Source organism: Xenopus laevis, chromosome 8S (assembly GCF_017654675.1).
Source record: "Xenopus laevis strain J_2021 chromosome 8S, Xenopus_laevis_v10.1, whole genome shotgun sequence".
In the NCBI taxonomy this organism is placed as follows: domain Eukaryota; kingdom Metazoa; phylum Chordata; class Amphibia; order Anura; family Pipidae; genus Xenopus; species Xenopus laevis.
In genome coordinates, this window is record NC_054386.1 from 25,874,999 (window position 1) to 25,898,907 (window position 23,909).

Genomic DNA, 23,909 nt, shown 5'->3' on the forward strand with positions numbered 1-23,909 from the left:
TGTGTTAAATAGTGATGTGCGGGTCGTGCTTTTCCCGACACAACATCACTATTTAACACACTTTGAATTTTTAGGGTTACTGTGCCTTTAAAATGTTTTACATTCCTAAAATATCTTCCATATGCAGACAATGTATTTAATCCATTTACTTGTATAAAGATGCACGAAATTCCAGATTCAGTTTGGGATTCAACAATTTTTGCAGGAATCAGATTCAGCCACACCCTGAATGCTTGGCCAAACCAATTGTGAACTTTAAATAAGAAGTGACTTAAGACCACTGGAAACCAAAGTCTTTTTATATACCACTTCAGTTGGTGAGGGATTTTTTTATTTGCTTATGCAAATAAGAATTTGAATTCAGCCTAATATTTTGTAGTTTGTATTTAGATGCTCGATTTGGTGCATCCCCGGTGTAAAGACTTAAAGTGAATCATGACTTTTATGATTTAATTTTTATTTCTGAACTACACTGTTGCATTGCAAATTCTTGAACCAATTTTGAGGCAGTTATTGTTTCTCCCCTTCCCATTGTAAAATTCGACCCAGGTTGTGTAATAGCAAAGCATAGGTTTTCCCTGCTTGGGTGCTATTCTCATGTCTACCACTAGGCGCTAGCAATGCAAATAATTTCTGACTTCACTTTGATCTCTACAATGCTCAAATCTTCTCCAGCCTTCGGCAAACCTGCTTTTTGGAAGGGTAAGGGGTCTGGGGTGTCAGAAATCATTGTCTCACGTTATATTTAATGCATTTGGGCCTATAGTTCTACACTTTTTTGTAAATGGGGATAAAGTTCCCACTGCTTTTCATCGTATTTAATGTATTTTGGGTGCCACTACTTCTCTCTCCACTGCATAATGTATCTATGGTCTGAAGTTATTGTTCATAGAAGCCAGTGTGTACCATTATTTACAAGTGCTTACTGTGTGTATATATCTATATAATACACAAAAGCCATGAATATCTTGTAAATGATATCCTTATAAACGGTGACTAGTGATGTCATCAACAAAAATTTTTTATATCAAAAACGATATAAGTCCCAGGCCTCTTCAAATAAAAAATATTAATTTATTGTAATTCACATTAAAACAGTAGCTAGTACATACAACCCCACATACCCCACCTTACGCGTTTCGCACCCTCCGGCGCTTAGTCATAGGACATATGACTAAGCGCCGGAGGGTGCGAAACGCGTAAGGTGGGGTATGTGGGGTTGTATGTACTAGCTACTGTTTTAATGTGAATTACAATAAATTAATATTTTTTTATTTGAAGAGGCCTGGGACTTATATCGTTTTTGATATAAAAATTTTTTGTAGTTGAATGCCTTTCTGAACTGGGGCGAGTCCCTTGTGCCTGGCTGATTAATGATATGGACTCCCGATTTTGAATTACAATAGTGATGTCATCAGTTATAAACAGTGAGTTGTGATGTCATTTCTGTCACATGACTCACTGTAACTTGTGTATTATAATAAAGTACCCCCTGTTGCAACATATGAGGGTATTATGTTACCTCGGAGTTCCATGGCCTGTATAAAAACACTTGGCCTTCAGCCTCGTATTTTTATATGGTCATGAAATTCCTCGGTAACTTATATCTTTATAATTTACAAGAGGGGGTACTTTATTCACTATATATTCTTTACTGTACAAGTTAATTGAGACTAACGAGAAATGGGACCGTTTTTCCATAGTGTATTTTAGCTGGCAGAGAAATGCCTGAAGCCACCTTAATTTATTGGGAGGTAGTATAGGCAGTTTTGCCTGTTTATTCACTTGCTAAAATTCAAGACAGTAGCAGCAGTGCTATTAGCCCATAGAAACAGTATTCGTTCAGGGAGATGTATCCTTCAGCAGAGGTGTCAGGGAGCTATCTGATTACCTTCCCATTGTTCTGTTGATAGGCTGCTGCTGGGCTGCTGGGATTTAATGTTTCTAATTTCCTAATTAATCGAATTCCTAAACCCCAGCAGAGCCTAACGGCTTGGGAGGATGCTTCCATGCTGCAGAAGCCTTATCATCAAATGGAAATACCTAAAATTTCTTAGACAAAGTGAGTCTCCTCTCAGGCTTCAACCATTCCTTAGAAGTGATATATAAATTACATCATGCACTGGAAAAACTCATAGGTGGAGGGTAACATTTGCACTTGGGAAGGCTACTTAAAGGAACAATAACATCAAATAATGAAAGTGTTTTAAAGTAATACAAATATAATGCAGTGTTGCCCTGCACTGGTTAAACTGCTTTGTTTGCTTCAGAAACACTACTATTGTTTATATAAATAAGCTGCTGTGTAGCAATGGGGGCAGCCATTCAAAGTAGAAAAGGCTCAGGTTACACAGCAGATAGCAGATAAGCTCTGTAGAACATAATGGTGTTATCTGTTATCCACTGTTTAACCTGTGCCATATAGCCTTTTTCTTATCAGCCATTGCTACACAGCAGCTTGTTTATATGAACTATAGTAGTGTTTCTGAAGCAAACACATCAGTTTTACCAGTGCAGGGCAACACTACATGATATTTTCTTTACTTTAAAACACTTTCATTATTTGGTGTTACTGTTCCTTTAACCATTCCTTGCCAGGATGTTTTGATTTTATCTCTCTGCTTATGTCCTGTAAACACAGGGCGAGCCATAGAAGAAAGAGCTATTGCTATGTTATACGGTCTATGATAGCTAACTCTCTAGAATTTAATATTTGGGGCAGGTAAGGGGGTAAAAGAAGCTGTTCTAGTTTTGTAATGAACCTTTGTTTGTATCTCAGTAATAAATAAACAAAATGCCAAGAAATGTCTTGCCTCTCACTAGTGGCAAGATGGGTAGGTGTAGTGCTTATTCCCTTGAAAAAGGGTGAGATAAGCTCGAAACGTTGCCTGGTTGTTTGACATAATAATAAATTCAAGTTTTCACTTTTTGCAACAGAGGTGCTGCAGCTGTATTTTTCTTTTACTCTTAAGCTGGCCACAGACGCAAAGATATGATCTTACGAATCATCGTACAATCGGACTTCCCCATCTCCCGACCTGCCATTAACCATTCAGATCAAATAAAGTAGAAAGAGAACAGATCAGCTGATGTTCTGCCCCTGACAGCAATCATATGAAAGTTATGTCCGACAAAAGCGAGTGACAGTCTCCCACTGAAATCGTACGATCGGCAATACATGCAGAGATATTACCCGCAGCTGACAAATCTTTTAACCTGTCCGATCGACCAAACAACCGATCTCCGCCGGACGAAAAATGTCTGGACTCTCCACACATGGTCCGAAAATCTTATGAATCCTCGATTCATACGATCAGATCTTTGCATCTATGGCAGTGGTCCCCAACAAGTAGCTCGCGAGCAACATGTTGCTCCCCAACCCCGTGAATGTTGCTCCCAGTGGCCTCAAAGCAGGAGCTTATTTTTGAATTCCAGGTTTGGAGGTAAGTTTTGGTTGCTTAAAAACCAGGTGCACTGCCAAACAGAGCCTCAATGTAGGTTGACAATCCACATAGGGGCTAATAAATGGCCAATCACAGTCCTTATTTATCACCCAAGATCATTTTTCATGTTAGTGTTGCTCCCCAACTCCTTTTACTTCTAAATTTTGCTAACTGGTTCAAAAGGTTGGCGATCCCTGATCTATGGCCATCTTAATTAACATATTTATTTACTCTCTGTAGTCCATTTTCTAGAGTATAAAGTTAATCACAGAAGCAGACATGGAATAAACTTCAGCTTTTTTTCCCCTCAAAGTAGAAGTCCCTGTTCTGCCACTAGGGGATTGGCTAGGCTGCAAGACGCATTCTTCCTCCAGTCTAGCCAGTCCTCTTGAGGCTGTACCGGGATTTACACCTTGCGGGGGGAAAAAGGAAGTAAATTTTCTCTTGATTCTTTATTATCAGCCTGGTTTGGGAAGGCTTAACCTTCCTTAGCCTTAAAGGAACAATAACACTAAAAAAATTAAAGCATTTTAAATGAATGACAATATAATGCACTGTTGCTATGCACTGGTAAAACTGGTGTGTTAGCTTGACAAACACAAATATAGTTTATATAAACAAGCTGTTGTGTAGCCACAGGGGCAACCATTCAAGCACATGATACACATTAGATAACAGATAAATTATGGAGAATCCCATTGTTTACGACAGCTTATCTGTTATCTGCTGTGTATCCTGTGCCTTTTCACCTTTGAATGGCTGTCCCCATGGCTACACAGTAGCTTGTTTATATAAACTATCCCAATGTTGCTGAAGCAAACACACCAGTTGTACCAGTGCATAAAATGTTCATTACCTGAAAATCCATCCATGCGCTAGGGGATTTTTTCTGACCCATGAACATCATATCCTGTTTGGAGCTTGGATTATCCTCATCTTTAGGGTCCATAGAGGACCTGATAGCCTTAACTAGATGATCTATATTCTCCACAGCAAATACATAAGTGTCCTCTCTTACTTCTCCATCAACATATCATGAATCTCTGGCTAGCAGAAGAAGTGTTGAGTCTCAGATTCAACAGAGGCTCTGAATGTGACAAAGGTCTGCTGCATATTTGTTTTGAACCAGGACATGAAATTGGACATAGACTCAGGCATTTCTTGCTGAAAATTCTCTGTAAAGCAATCAGGACAGCTCCTGTTAGGATCATCATGTGGAAGCCTGGACTTCTGTAAAGCACATCTGTCTCTCTCTCTCTTAAGCTTAACAACTGAAGGGTAAACCCCAGAGAACACAAGGGACTTACCAGAACCAGGACTGAAAAACATAAACCAAAGAGTTAGTAAAGCCACAAGAACTGACCTCTAATGACCCTTTTAAAAACTACCACAGATGAGCCAGCAGAACCCGTGAGATGCTCCTGAGATGTCCCTTCTAGCGTCAGCTGCTGCCTCAGCAAAGGTATACTTGTGATTCAGTCCCGTTCCACACAATGCAGTGAACCAGGAGAGCCGCGTGGTCCTCAGACTCACATGTAGGGGTATAGGGACGGTAGATACCTATCCCACCCTACCCAGCTGGGCAGAAAATAACTTAGGAATCCTGTTGGACCTCTGCAGCATACTTACCAGTCTTTGGACCGGGGCCCCCGCCCTTGACGATCTATATAGGAGATGACCATAGCGTTGTCCGTCTGGACCTTTACGGATTTCCCCACAACAAACTTCTGAAAGCTTAACCCCAAGCTTACTGCTTTTAACTCCCTGAAATTTAAGGTCTTCTCTATTATGGACCATGAAACCGGAAATTTGGCTGTACTATTGCGAAAGAGCGCAATTGCACTCTCCGTACTAGTGTTCCTGCCTCCCCTACTGACAGGTAAGCCGGCAAGGGGGGCCTCAGGCTGCTCCTTCTACAGAATCGGCGCTGGGTCTCCCCTCTTGGATTCCCACTTCAAACACTCCACACAATGCCCCCTCTGGTAGGGGTGCCTCACACTCCCTACAAACAATATGCTTGCTCTTCCTTGTTCTTTTTCTAGGCCCTTGACTCTCCCCTGGGCTTGATATCTAAGGTAGGTAAGCAACATAAGACTTTTATAAGATAACATAAGATATTTGCTTCTCTTTTTTTTTTTTAAATAAAAATGCAAAGATACCTTTAGGCTCCTTAGGAAAAAATTCAGGCAAAATCCTCCTTTGAAACGAGCACCATTTACACCAGGAGGCTGTAAATGCTGTCTTTAAATAGGCCACTACGTTACTCTTTTCTGTGCAGGCGCACTAATGGCTTCCACCATACAGTATATATGACAAACTAAACGGATGGCACTTCTGGACAAGACTTTATTGGCAGGTAGCTGTACAATGCCCAACGCGTTTCGGGAGTGTATACTGTCATGGGAAAAAAAATGGTTTTTTTCAAAATGAATCAGTTAATAGTGCTGCTCCAGCAGAATTCTGCACTGAAATCCATTTCTCAAAAGAGCAAACAGATTTTTTTATATTCAATTTTGAAATCTGACATGGGGCTAGACATATTGTCAATTTCCCAGCTGCCCCAAGTCATGTGACTGGTTGGGGGAAGAGCGAGGAGCTGGAACAGACTCTTTGTTTTTTATATGTATGTAGGTATCCTTGAAAAAGGTTCTTGTGTGGGACCGAAACGTTTGACTAATAAACCCTTCTTTTTGGTTTTCAAACCATATTGACTTTGTTGTATAAATCCTGTGAGTGCCATTACTACAGACACTCTCTCTCTCTCTCTAATATATAATATATATTGGATCTAATGGTCAATGATTATCTGACACCCAACTGCTGCAAGAAGACAGAATGAAGAGAAACAGATGCTGAGAGAGGGATAGTGAACAGAAACTTGATTATTTCAAAACTATGCAGGATATTCAATTGATTGATTGTATTTACGAAGTTTCTTACTTCAGTATGATTATTATATTCCACTTCCATTTTCACGATAGTTCCCCTTTAACCTGGACACACAACATATATGTAAAAAAAAATGGCATTGCTTGGCCATGCACCGGCAAAAACATGAAAAGGGAAACTTTTTAATAGAATTTATTTAACATTTAAAATCAATATAATTAAATATTGTAGTTAGCTCCATACAATGGCATATAGCAAGGTGCCAGCAGTAAAGTGTATACACCCTCATTATTGGCTAGAAGAAGCGGCTTGTGAGGGTGAGGTCAAAATCACCCATCTCTCAGGGCAAACAAAAATGGAGCAGTGTCTGCACCCAAACTGAGGTGTGCCCATTGAGGACTCTACTTGCAGACATGCTTCAGTTTCACAGGGAAGAGAGAAGGACTTTGCTAGGGATACTTTAAAGTCTTTAAAATACACTGGCATCCACCACCTGGATTCTAGAGGGGTAGTTGTGCGGTCCCAGTTGTATCACATAAAGAAACATAAAAATAGGGAGATGGTACATAATGAAAAAGTCCTTGTGAACGGGAAGAACCTCACAAATCCAGCAGCAAAACACGGGGATCTTCTACTGCAGATTTGATCTTGCGCAAGAACAGGACAGCTTCTCTGCCATCGATAAGACGGTGATCATAGGTCAGGGCTATATACATCATAGGACGGATCTCCACCTGTTGGGACAGAAGCAAAAGTGTTAATAAAATACAATGACCAACCAAGAGAAAATGCAACAACACAGATCAATAGGATCAATCAGAGCATCGACCAAAAAGGAAAAAAACTACTTATGGTGCAGATTAGGAATTGTGATATGAAAGGCATGGAGTACTTTTAAAGGCGAACTAAACCCTAAAAATAAGCATGGCTAAAAATGCCATATTTTACATACTGAACTTATTGCACCAGCCTAACGTTTCAGCATCTCAACAGCAGCAATGATCCAGGACTTCAAACTTGTCACAGGGGGGGGGGGGTCACCATCTTGGAAAGCGTCTGTGACACTCACATGCTCAGTGGGGTCTGAGCAGCTGTTGAGAAGCTAAATTTAGGGGTTGTCACAAATTATCAAGCAGAAAATGAGGTTGGTCTGTAGTATAAGCTGATGCTAAGGGGCGGAATATTAAATTCCTATGCTAGTTGCACTGGTTTCTGTGCTGCCATGTAGCAGAAAAGAAGATGGGGGGCTACTGGGGCATCTTTTGGGGTACAAATCTCCCCTGCTAAAGGGCTGTGGTTGCCTTGGGCTGCTACAGAAATCCAAAACATAATGTACAACATTTCTAGCTACTTTAGTTAATCTTTATTTCTCCTGGATTACACAGGCACACTCCATACATACTCAAGGCACTGCTGGTAAACACAGTGAGTGCAATTTATATTGGGCAAAGCACAGAGTGGACTCATTGTATGGCCAAAATATTCTGGCATTCACACTTTTGGGGGCAATACTGGTAAGGTTAAACTGAGTTCACAACATAGTTGCATAATGCATGAAGTTTATAAAAAAACAAACAAAAAAACAAACCACATATATGTGTGTGTGTATATATACACATACACAACAACATACCGGTGCACTCAAAAATCCTCAGGTAGTCACTGCCCAGGTGCTGGTTAAAAATATCATATAGAACTGCAAAAAGAACCGCACTCACAGGACTTGTTCAAAGTGTAGAAAATAATAAATCTTTATTTCAACGTTTCGGCTCCAAACTCAAGCCGTCTTCAGGAACGGCTTGAGTTTGTAGCAGAAAAGTTGAAATAAAGATATATTATTTTCTACACTTTGAACATGTCCTGTGAGTGCAGTTCTTGTCCTGTCGGGACAAAAATACTGCTCTCAATGTATAATGGAAATATGCTTAGAATAAAAATGCAAGCAAACTACACCACCATACTCATGCAAACCTATGTTTTCTTTTATTTTTTTACAGACCTTGCCCGACACAGCCACAGGACGATCAAATATGCCGTGCATTCCCAAGATAGCAGACTGTGGGGGATTAATGATCGGTGTCCCAAACATGGAGCCAAACACCCCACCGTTACTAATTGTGAAGGTCCCTCCATCCATATCTTCTATAGCCAGTTCATTCTTCCGAGCCTGCAAGAAAAGGTAGAGGGTAGAGTTGTGTCATAATAAACGCACATGAAGCCAGAGCATGCTGAACTGTCTTTTTAATGTACCACAGTTGTACAAATCTCTTTCAAATGACATGCGTGTGAAATGTTAAATTGTAGACTCTGCTATCCCATCACACACCTTATGATGAAGTACAAAGATACAATTTTTATATTTGGTACCTGCTGATCTAATATGTGACCATGTCCTGCTATTTAGAATTTAAAATGAAAAACTTTTTTTTAGGAATGTGCAGTTTGCTATATGTAGTGTAGCAAAAATTTGCTTTCACAGCTTGCTGAACCTTAGTTACTCAAGTGTGCAAAGTACAATGCAGTGCAGGAAAAGTATATAAGGAGGTTGTTCCTTAAAGGACCTTAAAAACAAAAATCTGAAATGATTTTGTACAAATTTTGATGTTACTGTTTAGAAAATGTGGCAGAAGCACTACTACAGTTTTTAAAAACCAAAGAAGCTATACAGCCGTGGGGGTTGTTCACCTTCCAACACCGTTTTTCATTTCAGCAGATAAAGACTTTTGCAATAATTTTCTAGAGGAAGGAGGGTAAAGATTTATGGGGAATGCAATGAAAAATTTTGGTCATCACCTTTTCCCCTAGCTCGGTAATTGTCCTCTCTATATTTGCAAAGTTCATAGATTCCACATTTCTCAGCACAGGAACTACAAGACCCTGAAGGGAAAAAATGTCATACAGATTAGTGTTAATTATCAGTTTTAATGAATACCATAAAAAATATTCCTCTACAGATACGGACACCTACAATTTAAGTCTACGTTTCTACTGTTTTATTTTACTCTCGACATACTCCATTCACCCACGTAAGTTGTCTGCGGACACCCTAAACATTCCTGGTGCTAAAAATGCTAACATGTGCAAAGTGCCTAAACAAGGTCTATGCTTTCTAAGGGCAGGGGCACACAAAGCTACAGGGGGAGATTAGTAGCCCAGCGACAAACTGCTTCTTCTTCGGGCGACTAATCTCCCCAAACTGCCTCTCTGCCGGCTAGAATCTAAATCGCCAGAGGGATGGCACTAGGAGCGCTTCGTTTTCTGAAGTGGCCCGAAGTTCCCCGTGAGGCAACTTCGAGAGACTTCGGAAAACGAAGTGCCACGGGTGCCATACCGCCAAAGATTTACATTCTAGCCGGGAAGGCTTTTCGGGGAGATTATTCGCCCGAAGAAGAGACGATTTGTCGCCAACTAAATCTCCCTGAATCTTAGCATGTGCTTTTACCCTATAAGAACTATTTTAATATCCTGAGAATGAATCAGGACAGTGCAGTACTCTGTTTCCCAGCAAATTAGTCATTTTATGAAACACAATGCTATATCTTATTATACTTGTAATTTGTTGCCCATTGAGCACCCCCTTTACTATTATTACTAGTGTTAATTTCCTCCTATTAATATAAATAACAATATTTGGTTTCATAGCAGTTTCTTACCCGGGGGGTAGACACCGCCACACTGATATCTATATAGTCTCTGTACACAATCTCCTTGGTTGTATCATCGATCACTACAACAGAACAATGCGAGATGTTTTACTTTCCAAAAAAATGTAAATATGTTATGTACATGGGTCTAATACCAAAAATAAATTGTAGGGATTCGGTAAACATTCACTATATTCAACAAGTCTGAGGTTATTACACTGAAAAGTGGACCCAGCAGAATGGAATTTAGGGATAACTATGATGAGATGAAGTTTTAAAATGTAATAGTTATTCTAAAAGTGAATTTAAATGTTTAGTACATTTGTGGAAAAATGAAAAGATCTTATGCTGTGAGCACGGAATTGTGTGTGTGGGGAACCAAAAGGTTTAGAATGACCTGATCTAATAAAGGACGAGGGTATCATATTGCTTAGGCGAACTCGAAAAAAGTTTGGCAGGCCAAGGTGGAAAGATTGTTTTAATGATCCTGAAACTGTTTGATAATAATGCACAAACTGACAACATCAGGATTTCCGATCAAGTCTAACAATAGACAGTATGCATTTAGTTGTACCTGCATTGACAGCTGGCTGATCCTGCAGAGCAAAGGCTGAAGCTTTAACAAAGGCTGACATGAATCCTAATTTCAAGCCATGTTTCTTCAGGAAGGCGTCTTTGTGTATGGATCTCATCTGCTGAATGTTACTGTATATGATAGCAATTGTTAATGGCAAAAACAATGAACTAAAAAAACCTTTTTAAGCAACATCACCTGTCCCAGCACTAGGGATGAGCTAATTTTTTTTCCGCCAAGAAAAATCACCCATAGAATATTAAATATTTACTTGGATAGTAAAAAAATTGTTGCACAGTTGAAAAATTGTTGTGCAAAAAACCATCCATTGACTTCAATGCATTTGGCAACTTTTTTGGAATTTTGCAAATTTTTTGGCAAAAAAACCCCAAAAAAACAACCAGGTCAGATTCGCCTACCACTACCCAGCACCTTTCGTGCGCCACAATCATTTCTACCTTCACACATGAGAACAGCTCTTGGCACACACCTTAAAGAAAAACTATATACCCCAAACAATGTAGTTCTTTATAAAAATATATTGCATAAAACAGATCATATATAAAACCCTGCTTCATGTAAATAAACCATTTTCATAATATACTTTTTAGTAGTATGTGCCATTGGGTAATCCTAAATAGAAAACGGTGCAAACAAACCAAACCATACATGTTTAACAGACAGAGTTCTGTCTTTTGCTTCAATACGTCTTCCTGTTAGAGCTGCAGTATTTCTGGAGTATTAGCAACTATTGTATCAATTCTAACAGCTGCCTTTAATGAAACTCAGGGATTCTGCTCAGCAGGGCCAAAGATAAGAAATGTATCAACTAAACGTATCAATTTAGAACAGTTTCGGTAACCTCGCCTGCTAGAGCTGCTTCAGGAAGATACAAGAAGGTGAAAATTTAAATGTTGAATTTTAATATTAGAAGACAGGTACAAATAAAAAAGAAAAAGTAACTAAGAAAAGTCTTTATTTCTGGTAAACAATTTGAAAACTGAACAGTAATTCTTTCCTTTCCCTAAAAATTACACTGACCTCATATCAACTTCATTGAAAGTTGTCAGCATGGCGCATGTGTTCTGTGCTTCTTTCAGACGCTGTGCAATTCTTTGACGCATCCGGTTCATCTTCACCTTAATGTGTAAAGGAAACAGGCCTTTCTGAGCTAAATAAACAATGTGTGTGCCCCACAAAGTAAAACTAGGGTACACTATGTAACACCTAATGCTAGCCAGGGAATCCCTTTTACATTGCACGTGGTCATTACTGGCTTCTCGAAAAAAGATGGCAATAATTGATATTGAATGGCTCCTTTATTGTGGATTTTAGTAGCTGCATAACAGTAGATGGAATCTCACACACTGAAAAACCTGGTACCCATGGACAGTTTTCTGGAATCGAATTTAGAATTTGATCAAACTCGAGTTTTTAACTCCAAAAAAAAACTTGAATGTCAGGAAGGCTGCAAACATCTCCAAATTGATCTCTGGACCTCTCCAATTGACTTAAACATAAGTTTTAATATTGACTGTAAGTCTGGATACTCATTTGTTGTAGTAAAGTATAATTGAATCTTCTGAGCCCCTGTTTTGTTGCTCGAAAACGTTTTCCAAGACACAGAGCTCAGTGGACTGACCCTCCTGGGGATCCGTAGTTTGCATGCAGCAACCAGGAAGAGAAAGGGAGATGGTGTGTAAGTGGAAGAAAAAGCAGCAGACTGTATTGTGAGCTGGAGCACCCGATGTTTGGGAGCCTGTTCTATTATATGAACGGAAGAATCCTGTACAATCTTCAGGAATCTGATCATTAATACCACAGTACTACACATAGGGGTCCATTTACTTAGCTCGAGTGAAGGAATAGAAGAAAAAAAACGTTGAATTTCGAATGTTTTTTTTGGCTACTTCGACCATCGAATGGGCTACTTCAACCTTCGAATCGAACGATTTGAACTAAAAATCGTTTGACCATTCGATAGTCGAAGTACTGTCTCTTTAAGGAAAAACTTCGACCCCCTAGTTCGCCACCTAAAAGTTACCGATGTCAATGTTAGCAATGTTAGCCTATGGGACGAAGGTCCCCATAGACTTTGCTAGCTTTTTTTGGTCAAACAAAAATCGTTCGATCGATGTATTAAAATCCTTGAATCGAACGATTCAAAGGATTTAAACGGATAGCGCTAAATCCTTCAACTTCGATATTCCAAGTCGAAAGATTTAACCCTCAATATTCAACCTTTTTGAGTATCGTGAGGAGTGGTGGATGTGAGAAAGTGATCGCTGTACTGAGACAACGTGTGCTTAAAGAGACTAACTTTTGGGGAACGGAACTGATCCCATAAACTTTGGTGATATTATTCTTAGGAGGCGCACACTCATTCTATTACTTATAGTAAACATTAATTTGCTAGGTTTTAGGTGGCAAATTTGAATTCTTAAAGGGCCAGAGTATGATAAATCTTGCAAATCTAATTTTTTAAAAAAACTGGAATTGAGTTTGGATAATTCCCTAGTTGAAAAAAAATCAGACATTCTAATTTTTAATTGAACCCTTAATAAATCTGCCCCTAATAGTTGCCATAAAAACAGGTAGGACAGACATGAACTCCCCAAAGTCAATTGCCGTATTACCAATGTGCTTTATTGGATCTGCTTAGGTCTGTGCAAACTCCCAAGGCAGATACCAGCAAGCTTATTTGTTTAAAAAAAAACAAAAAAAAAAAAACAGTCAAGTTAGGACAGTTGAAGAAACAAAGCAGAATCTGTAACAGTGGAAAACTTACCCTATGCTCTGATCGCGCACTTGTAGGCTGGGTAGCATCAGCCACAATGGAAGCAGAAGATGGCTTTACTGCAGACACTAAAAAATAAATTCAATGAAAAAAGCCCACACTGAGCCAACCAGTATTTACCCAATTAACATAGCTTGTATATAAAACATATTCCCTTACACCCATAAACCTCATCTCTAACACTTCAGTGAACATATCTTTCAATATATTTAGTCTTGAAGACACCAATTCTAAAACCCATGTCTGAAAAACGACTTCATATACAGTTTAGATTGAACATTAGAATGTACCCTGCTACCCATTTTACCAGGTTTGGACTCCAGAGGCTGTGTAGATACAGGAGGCACCGGTGGGATGACAGTAGGAATGGGCCCAGATGAGGGAGCAGAAGGTGGAGCAGGTTGAGGTACTTGAGCAGGTGGAGTTGCCACAGTCTCAGCTGGTTTGGCCTTAGAAGGAGCAGCTTTGAAACAAAAAAAAATCAGCAAATGTACAAAGGACTAGAATACCTCCAACCAAACCAATGACCATTACACCATTCAAAACACCTTTTGTGTGTCATGCAAGAGCAGCAGTACTCTAGCATTATAAGGTTTAACCTGGGAAAATTTGGTCTCAAGACATAGAGACTCTCTCAGAGATTGCAGAAGGGAGGCTTTAAGTAGTTGGTGAATTTGTCTTGCTACAAGACCAGTGAAGGCCAGGTTATTTTTCCAGATGGTGGACCAAGAGATGCAGGGGGTCCTGTTATGGGACAATCTATGGATTACAGAAATGAATGTTGCCATGGGAGCTACATCTTCACAATTCACAATCTGATTAAGAGATTCTAAATATAGATACAGAGAGCCAAAAAATATGAGGAAAACACTTAACAGCTTCATCCCAGGATCCTTTCCTTCTGCTCTGGTGACAGAACAACAGTTCTGCATTTGTGATTTTAAATTAATTCAATGCAGTTTGTTTCATTTTTAAAGATCCCATACCTTCCGGATGATTTTATCCAATACTTGGAGTTTGCGTTACTGATAATTAGATCACATGATTCTAAAAGATACCCGACAGGGCCATTCTATATCTACCACGCTATAACACAGCATACCAATATTTTGCTGAAATTTGGGTACTGGGAAGTACTAATGGGACATTGTGTCCTGGAGCCACCACTCATTCACAACGAATGTAAATGATCCTGTGCTCTCCTACCTTAAAGGAGAAGGAAAGGTTAAAACTAAGTAAGCCTTATCAGAAAAGTCCACCTAAATATACCAGTAAACCCTCAAAATGGTGCTGCTCTGAGTCTTCTGTCAAAAGAAACACTGCATTTCATTCCTTCTATTGTGTACTCATGGGCTTCTGTATCAGACTTCCTGCCTTCAACTTAAACCTCATTGCCCTGGGCAAGAGCATGCTCAGTTTGCTCCTCTCACCCCCCCCCCTCCCTTCTCTACTGTAATCTGAGCCCAGAGCAGGGAGAGACTCAGGCAGGAAGTGATGTCACACCACATTAATACTGCAGCTCCTATCCTAAACAAACAGAGAGTTTCTAGAGCTTTTTACTCAGGTATGGTATAAAATTCTACAGAATAAATATAACATTCTAGCTTGCACTATTGCAGCTAATCTATTGGCAATAAAATGCCTCCGTAGCTTTCCTTCTCCTTTAAGCACAGGTAACAGGAAGGAGGAAATGTTCCAGTATGAAAAGAAAAAGCAGACCCAAACTCTTGGTATTTATTATGCAGTTTGAAGATCCAAATATTAGATTGCATGTCCATTTTCCCCCTTGCACCCAGACACAAAGGGACTTCCTAGCCGGTAATGTATGTCTTTTTAATTGTATTATAAAATTATATTAGTGTGTACTTATGTGTGTACTTATGTAATATCTCAGTTTTGTACGTATTTGTATTTTAAAGGTAAACTTTCACAAGTCTACCCTTAATGCTCTAAATCAATGATCCCCAACCAGTGGCCCGTTAGTAACATGTTGCTCACTAACTTGGATGTTGCTTTCAGTGGCCTCAAAGCAGGTGCTTTTTTTTTTTAAAGACCAGGCTTGGAGGCATGTTATAGTTGCTTAAAAGAGAACTAAACCCTTAGTTTAAAAAAAAAACCCTTCCCCCCTACTCTACATAGACCCCCCTCTCTGCTCCCCCCCCCAGCCTAGCTGTTACCCCTGGTAAATGCCCCTAACTCTTTACTCACCCCTCGGTGCAGATTCAGGGCATCAGAGTTCACGAGTGCCATCTTCTTCACATCGGTAATCTTTGGGAAGAGAGCGGCATATCGGCCCGTGAACTCCGATGCTCTGAATCTGCACAGAGGGATAAGAAAATAGTTAGGTGCATTTACCAGGGGTAACAGCTAGGCTGGGGGGGGTCTATTTAGGGTAGGGGTCTTTTTAATTAAGGGTTTAGTTCAAACAGGCATACTGCCAAAAAAGAGCCTCCTGTAGGCAGCCAAATAGCCAATCACAGCCCTTAATTGGCACCCCTCAGGAAGTTTTTTCATGCTTGTGTGGCTCCCCAACTCTTTTTACAATTGAATGCGATTCACATGTAAAAAGAGTCTGGAAACCCCTGCACTAAACAAAACCATAGCCTGTATAAACATATGTGCAACTGTACCTTAATAAAAGGATTATTCATTTAAATGCTAATTAACCATTTTAAAGCTGGCAGAAAGTGTTTTTACCCTTCCTCCTCTGGAGTGTTTTGTGAATCAGTAGAACCTTTGACTGCTGTCATTTGCTCTATTTTTCTCTGACCATCTCATCAGCTTCCCTGTCTGACCCAAAGCATCCCCATTATTCACATACCTCCAGACTTTCTCAGCACAAAAAGTGGCGTTCCACCTTCAACTTTTCCTCCATCTGGGACAAGAAGAGCCTCAATTACCCCTGCAGATGGGGATGGTACCTGAACTGAGGTCTAAGAATAGAAAATGCTATATAATTTTTTGGTTGCATAAAACAAAAATATACAGAAACATGAAATGATTTGCACACAAACCTTATCAGTTTCAATCTCACAAACCACTTCATCCTCAGAGACAGTGTCACCAACAGCTGCAAGATACAACATGGAGGCATCAATATTAGTCAAAACACAAAGTTTTGGGGAAATGGCTGCCAAAAGTTAGCCAAAAGCAGTAGAGGTAATTTTGATGTACCTCAGCAGTACATGGAAGACAGGCTTCAAACAGGGATCAACACTATTTTATTGAAGTGAATCAAAATTCATAGTAAATGAATGACCCTATTAACATATTCTCGTGCAGACTGCTGGTCTATAGTCATAGAAAGGGCTGTAAATGACCAGTGTTTTCCACTGCTTGGTGGAGGTACTTACCCTTTTCCCACCTGACATCTCCTTCCGTTACAGACTCTGCAAATGCTGGAGTATTAACAGTAACTGCATCCTGCCCTACACATCAGAGTAGAAATGGTTAAAAGACTAATCAACATATAAAATATATTATTTTTACTGCAGACAAAAAAATGGAGCAGACTGTATTCCCCAGACTATGTGTGTGCGCTCACTCACGGTAGACAAGAGAGGTTCTGTAGAATCGGACTTGGCTCAAAACAAAGCTAGATACTCTGAGGAGTAAAGAGAAATAAAAAAGTATGATAGGAGAAAAGGAAAAATATATGTAAAATTAAAAAAGTGTATCTAGCACCATTAATTTTTTGTTAGACTTACCTGGGCTTGTAGTCAGTTGCTGGTGATATACAGCACCCAGATATCTCTAAAATGAAAACAAATAATGAATCTCTCACATGCCCTGAAACTGACTGCAGAAACAGATAGAGCAGAAGATACTTACCAACAAGAGGGCGACTCTGTGTCTCACCAGGGCCCTAAACAGAGAGAAAAATAAATATCTTTACTGTGGGACCATTATTACCTATGAGTACAAAAAAATTATTTTTTACATTTAGTTGCTTGTTAAAATACCAATACTATAACAGTTAATGCCCAAACCACAGTTATTAATTTTCTGATTTGGGTTAACAGTAAGTCATTGTTTGAGCTACAAGATATGTTTTCCCTGGTAATAAATGGAACATAAGTACTGGCTCGCGGGTAAGGGCGAACAAAAAGAACACCTCCAAATATTTTGTTGGATTTATCCTCGTGTGACAGGGTTGTACTGAAAACTACTCAGAGAACTCCTTTCTAGCCATATATTTTGATGGGTTCTAGTGATGGTTCTTTACATTTTGCAGCAAACATTACTCTTCAGTCACATCAAAAAGCTTTTACAATTTACACCGGAGCCCACCACATTGGTTACACAGAGTAAACTGGTTGAAAGGCAGTTAGTCAAATTACTCTCCCAAGTTAAAGAGATCCAAACAAATAGTTGTCAAAAGTTTAGTTGAGGGCACAGAAACACCAAAAAATAGAAATCTTCTAAAGTAATGAAACCATAATGTACGTTTGTGCTCCACTTGTAAAACTGGTGTATTTGCATCAGAAACACAATTATGGTTTATATAAACAAGCTGCTGCGTAGCCATGGGGGCGGCCATTCATAGCTGAAAAAGGAGAAACCGTACAGGATACACAGCAGATAACAGATACGCTCTGTAGTATACAATGGGATTCTTCAGAACTTATCTGTTATCTAATGTGTATTCTTTGCTTAAATGGCTGCCCCCATGGCTACACAGCAGCTTGTTTATATAAATTATAGTAGTGATTCTCAAACAAACCCAACAGTTTTACCACTGCAGGACAACAGTACATTATACTGTCATTCCTTTAAAACACACATTTTTTGGTGTTACTGTTCCTTTAATTCAATCTGTGTTGAAAACACATACAGATATATTTTTAGTGGCATATCTGAATATATTTCATTATGTTTCCTTCCAGCTATATGAGCTTTTCAGTGTGTTACTAGTCATTATCTAAAGTTATTAACAGGGAGAACTGCTGTGATCAATATATCCCTAATCATGTTTCTGGTTCCCATGAAAAAAGATGATACAAATGTATTGCTATTGATACTTTTTCTTCCTCATCCTCTATTCATATCTCAGTCTCTTGCAAATTAGAGAGTTGCTGAATAAAAATCTAAATAGCTCAAAAACCACAAATGAAAAAATAAAAATTGTCTCAGAATTTTACTCCCTACATCAAACGAAAATATATTTTAAAGGTGAACAACCCCTTTAAACTGTCCATTCCAAATTTTCCCCCTTAAAGGGGTTGTTCACCTTCACTTATTTCAGTTCAGTTCAGATTGTTCACCAGAAATGACTTTTTCTAGTCACATTGTATGTTATGTGACCGTTTTTCTAATATTGAAGTGTACGTTTTAATTTTTCACCTTCTAAAGCAGCTCTGGGAGGGGGGTCGTCGACTCTTTAACTGTTCTAAATTGATACATTTAGGGTCAGGGCAGATTCAGGGAGATTAGTCGCCTGGCCCCTCTGTGGCAAATTGGAGAGACTTCAGATGAGTTTTTTGCCTTCTTCTGGATCAACTGGCAGATAGGCAGGTTAAAAAAGTAAAAAGGTTGAACTTGATGGACGTGTGTCTTTTTTCAACCTAACTTACTATGTTACTATCTAGTGGGCTGCTGGGGAGCTGTTTGGGTCTCTGTTTACCTGAAATGCCAGTTCAGGCCTGGACTTTTTTTTTTTTTTAATTTAATTTTATTTATTTTTTTTTTTACACACAATTCCCTAATCACCACCACAAACATACAAAGAGAAACACTTATCAAGTAATATGCCACTTAAAATAAATCTAATTTAGTTGCTATTTATAACAGCAACAAAGAGAGCACCCACGTACCTTACAGTGTACAGTCCTAGAAGCTTTAACTGCATATGAATCACTTCAAGTTATAAAATCACCTGAGCTGCTTAAGGGTAGGAATACATGAACGATTGACAAAAATGAGGTAAATACATTGTCGCATGGTGTAGCAACGTTGATCCGACGCGACTGTAGGATGCAATCGCTGCACGCTGCGTCTGCATCCGACAGTCGGATCAATGCTGTGACACCATGCGACAATTCTATCTCTTACCATATTTTTGTCGCATGCGTTTTGTCACAGCGCGTCAGATCCCCCCCGAAAACGTCCATGTAGTCCTACCCTAAGGGTCTGGCCACACGGGCAGTTTCGGGGGGGGTTTCGTCACCAGGTGACAAATCTCTTCTTCGTGGCGACTAATATCCCCGATCTGCCTTCCGCCGGCTAAAATGTATATCGCCTGGGGGCAGGCACACGGAGCGCTACGTTTTCCGATGTCGTCCGAAGTTTCCTCGTAGCACTCCGTGTGCCTGCCCCCAGGTGATTTTCATTTTAGCCGGCGGAAGACAGATCGGGGAGATTAGTCGCCGCAAAGAAGAGGAAATTTGTCGCCTGGAAACTAATCTCCCCGAATCTGCCTGTATGGCCAGACCCTAACACTAAAATAGAAATTTTCAGACATGCAGGCTATATTATCACATAATAATGAGCCACAAAGCTACAGGATAAAACAATGGTAAATAGATAATTGTTATCACTTCTTGCCAGGATCACCTCAGAGTGGCTTTAATGGGAAGTTGTCTGGGTGGAGCATTGCTTCTATTTCTGACAAGAAAGTGTAGGATGACCTGCAGAGGCAGAGTACTCACTTGGCAGCTGCATCGGAATAACCAACAGTCAGTAAATGCATGAGTTACATTACCAAGCAGTTAGTAATTGCCATTGGCTACTTGCTGATTCAGTGCCATTTTAAGTACTAAATTCTGTCCCTTTGACTCCCATGAGGTGAGGTGATCACATACACACCAAGGACACACATACATATTTGGTCACATCAGCTATGAGAGTTGTGTATTTAACTCCCGTACTTGTTCCCGTACAGTCCGAGAATTTATCCTGTTAGGTGATAAGTGAGTAACATTAAAATGGTGACGATTTAAATGCTGTAAACGGGCAATATTTACGGATATTCACTTGCCCATTTGAGGTCACTGGCATATAAATTAAGCTCTGTTTACTGCAGAGGATTAAACTCTCCTTTAAAGTAGGGATGCACTGAAATCCAGGATTCAGCCTTTTTCAGCAGGATTCGGCCGAATCTTTCTTCCCAGCCAAACCGAAACTGCATATGCAAATTAGGGGCGGGAGGGAAATTGCGTGACTTTTTGTCAGAAAACAATTTGCATATACAGATTCAGTTCGGCTGGGCAGAAGGCATATCCAAATTAAGGCTCGGATTCAGTATTCAGCCGAATCTTTCGCGAAGGATTCAGCCGAATCTTTCGCGAAGGATTCGGCCGAATCCAATAGTGTAATCGGTGCATCCCTACTTTAAAGTGTTAACTGCAACAAATAGTATCGTACAGCTCTAACAACACAACAGTTCCTTCTTTGCAAAATGAGGATTTGATGGGTGATTTTTATGCAATAAGCAACTTTATTGGGCACATACTAAATATGTCCAGAGACGCTTTAAAACAAGTTACACGTTATTAACTATTAGTAGTTCTATGTAATACTAAACTAACAACTCATTCAACACCACGTAACACACCAACCACCACCGGGCGTGAAAACAATTCCCAACAACTGCGGTACAATAAGTGTCACCTGACATTGTGACTTGAGAGCAGAAAGTGCAAGAGAAATGGAGGACACTGTAGTTTCTGGCATGACAAGTGCAACAGGAAGACACACGAGTTAATACTGAATTAGGCACATAATGTGCTTCATACCCGTCTAAGTGCAGTCAAAGGGCGACGTAGGGACCGGGTAAGGCAACGGGACAGCATGGCTGCGGACACAGCTCAAGGACAAGCCGGAAACAGGGCCGGACCAATGACCCCGGTGAAGGAAAACGAGAATCGTCACTTCCGGTAAAGGCATTACTTGGTTACGCTTGGAGAAAGACGAGTGTAGTACTTGACGGTGCAGCACGGGTTAAGGCTGTGCATGTGATTGATTTGGCTATGGGCGTGTGAGGAATGAACGATGGCGTTACAAACCCATGACGTTTCTTCCTTATACGGCCAACTTTAACCACAATATCTGTAACAGATCCCGATCAAGTACTGAATTGTGCACCATATGTAGGCAAACTGCACAGACCTGACATTGTTGCCATTATTGGTGTAAATGATGAATAATCTCCGTAAAAATAATTAAAATAGTGAGGCTGATAGTTGGAAGACTATAGGGTTACATTTACTGCTCCTCTTCTGCACGAAATTCTGAATGAGCTGGTGGGACGTTACTGATATGTGAATGGCACAGTGTATTGAAGCAGCCCACTGAGACACCATCATGGGGAAATGTGCCATCCAGAGATCCCAACATTTACGGAAATACCCCCCCCCCCCATTCCTTTATAGGAATGGAGTATAAAAACTGGATAAATAAATAGGCTGTTTAAAATCAAAAATGTTTCCAATATAGTTAGGCAAAAATGTCATCTATAAAGGCTGGAGTTACTGGATGTAGAGTCCTGCAGGGGGTCGGGTACCAGCAGAATACCTGCAAAGTGGTCGGTTTCGGGCAAAAAGTCCCATATTCCGGTCCGGTTTAATAGTCTTGCGTCTGCTCACCCCGCCCCTTTTGTGGCGTCATCGGTGGGGCTGGTCGGCGTGGGTCTATAAAAGGACCCCGAAAGCGTGGGCGCGGGCTGGAGCAGGGCGGGTTAGAGTCCGGTGCGGGTTAGGGAAAACCCTGACCCGCACATCACTACCGTGCAGGCAGTCCATGGGTAACCTGGCTGGGTACCCAACAAAGGTGTGGGCTGCCTTGATCCTTCCCACTAGTGATGTGCAGTCGGACCGATACCCGCGTTTTTACACGGGTCCAGGCCCGGACTGGCCATCTGTGAGATCGGGCAATTGCCCGTTGGGCTGCCCTCTTCCTAAAATAAATGGGCCTCTGGGACCTTTCCATTATACAAATAGAGATAAAGAAGACTGATGTAATGTGACAGCATGTAAAAAGAATCGGAACATCAGTACTGACTTGAGCCTGTGCAGCAGGAATTGTGTGTGTGTGTAGGAGCCGATTGCAGACTGAGAAGAATTCCCTCCCCCTTCCTGGGTCCTGAACTGCTGCACATTTACATAATCACTACGCAGTCAGCCCAGCCAATGCTTTCTATAGGTCAGTTGTCTTACTCACTGACCTATAGGAGATGATACAATAGGCGCGCCTCCCTGTTTGAGAGCCTGCAGCCAACATCGGGACTGGTGCTGTGTGACCATACACTGATCGATTAACCCTCTCAGCCTGGATCTGCACAACGAGGGATCAGTAAAGCAGCTGAGCATAGCAGGCAGGTTGAAGACTGACAAAACTGTAAGAACTTTTACCTGTAATTGGCAGCAAGGGCAAAATGCTCAAAATAGGAGATGTCTGCCTGATTTTTTATAATATAACTCTGTCATTAAAATAAAAGAAATGTTCAAGCGTCCATTGAATTGCCCTCATTTTAATAGAATAGTTACCTAATTCAGCACATGCTAGCAGTGATTGTGTACATCATCCTGTTAAATGTGGTAGAACTACAGCTCTCAGATTTTGCGGGTATTCTAGCCTCTAATTCATTATTTAATCATTCTGCTTCCAACCACAATGAATTATCTGTAAAACCATTTGGGAGGAACTGGAATATCGGTTAATGTTGTCCACCCATAATTAGAGAGTTGTAGTACAACCATATAAGGTATACCTTATTACTTCCTCATTAGGTATTATGTGTTGGTCAGACGCAGCCAGAGGGTCTTTAGGGAGAGTGTATTGCCTGCAGATAGAGATTTTTAGTTGTTTTGACTTCACTGTAATCGTTGTTGAATTTCAAGTCGCAGCATTTTATAGCAGCATCCAGTAGCGTAACTAGAGGGGGACGGGCCCTGGTGCGTGACATGCAGCCGGGCCCCTCCCCCCTCCGTACCGCCCGCATTTTCAGTGGCGCGCGGGCTGCCGGGGGGCCCTAAGAGGGTGCGGGCCCAGGCCCACTCGCACCCCTTGCTCCCTCGGTAGATCCGCCACTGGCAGCATCTGAGGACCTGATGCTGTATAGCTAATCTATTTACTGCACTTGATAGCCCACTTTTCAAAGAATGTTTACAATAATGTCTTCTGTTTATATAGCCACTTATGCAGGGTGTTGATAAAGGCTTAATGGTTCAAAGGATGCAGCAGGTAATTACCATACTATTACTCACAATGCCTGTTATTTTAGGTGGTTTAAACTCTCTTGGTTTTTGGTGAATTTATACTTTATGGTGACCTTGTTATATTCAGAGAAATTCCACTGTGACTATGGGATAGCAGGTATAGTAGGGAGAGATGGTGCCTATAGTAACAGTGGATAATAGTCTCTGCGAAGGGAGTGTGACTGTGGGATAGCAGGTATAGTAGGGAGAGATGGTGCCTATAGTAGCAGTGGATAATAGTCTCTGGGAAAGGAGTGTGACTGTGGGATAGCAGGTATAGTAGGGAGAGATGGTGCCTATAGTAACAGTGGATAATAGTCTCTGGGAAGGGAGTGTGACTGTGGGATAGCAGGTATAGTAGGGAGAGAT

At 40.5% G+C, this 23,909-nt stretch overlaps 1 protein-coding gene across 1 annotated transcript; it reads right to left on the reverse strand.

The window, feature by feature from the left end:
• Positions 1-6,508: 6,508 nt before the first annotated feature.
• Positions 6,509-21,176, reverse strand: dlst.S (dihydrolipoamide S-succinyltransferase (E2 component of 2-oxo-glutarate complex) S homeolog). The gene is given in 15 exon segments (NM_001087234.1): positions 6,509-7,066; positions 8,332-8,499; positions 9,126-9,209; positions 9,986-10,059; positions 10,551-10,681; positions 11,592-11,689; positions 13,339-13,415; positions 13,655-13,810; positions 16,169-16,280; positions 16,362-16,417; positions 16,701-16,775; positions 16,896-16,951; positions 17,055-17,100; positions 17,179-17,212; positions 21,081-21,176. Coding segments are annotated over 15 exon segments (1,359 nt in total). The 5' UTR covers positions 21,138-21,176; the 3' UTR covers positions 6,509-6,931.
• Positions 21,177-23,909: the final 2,733 nt, after the last annotated feature.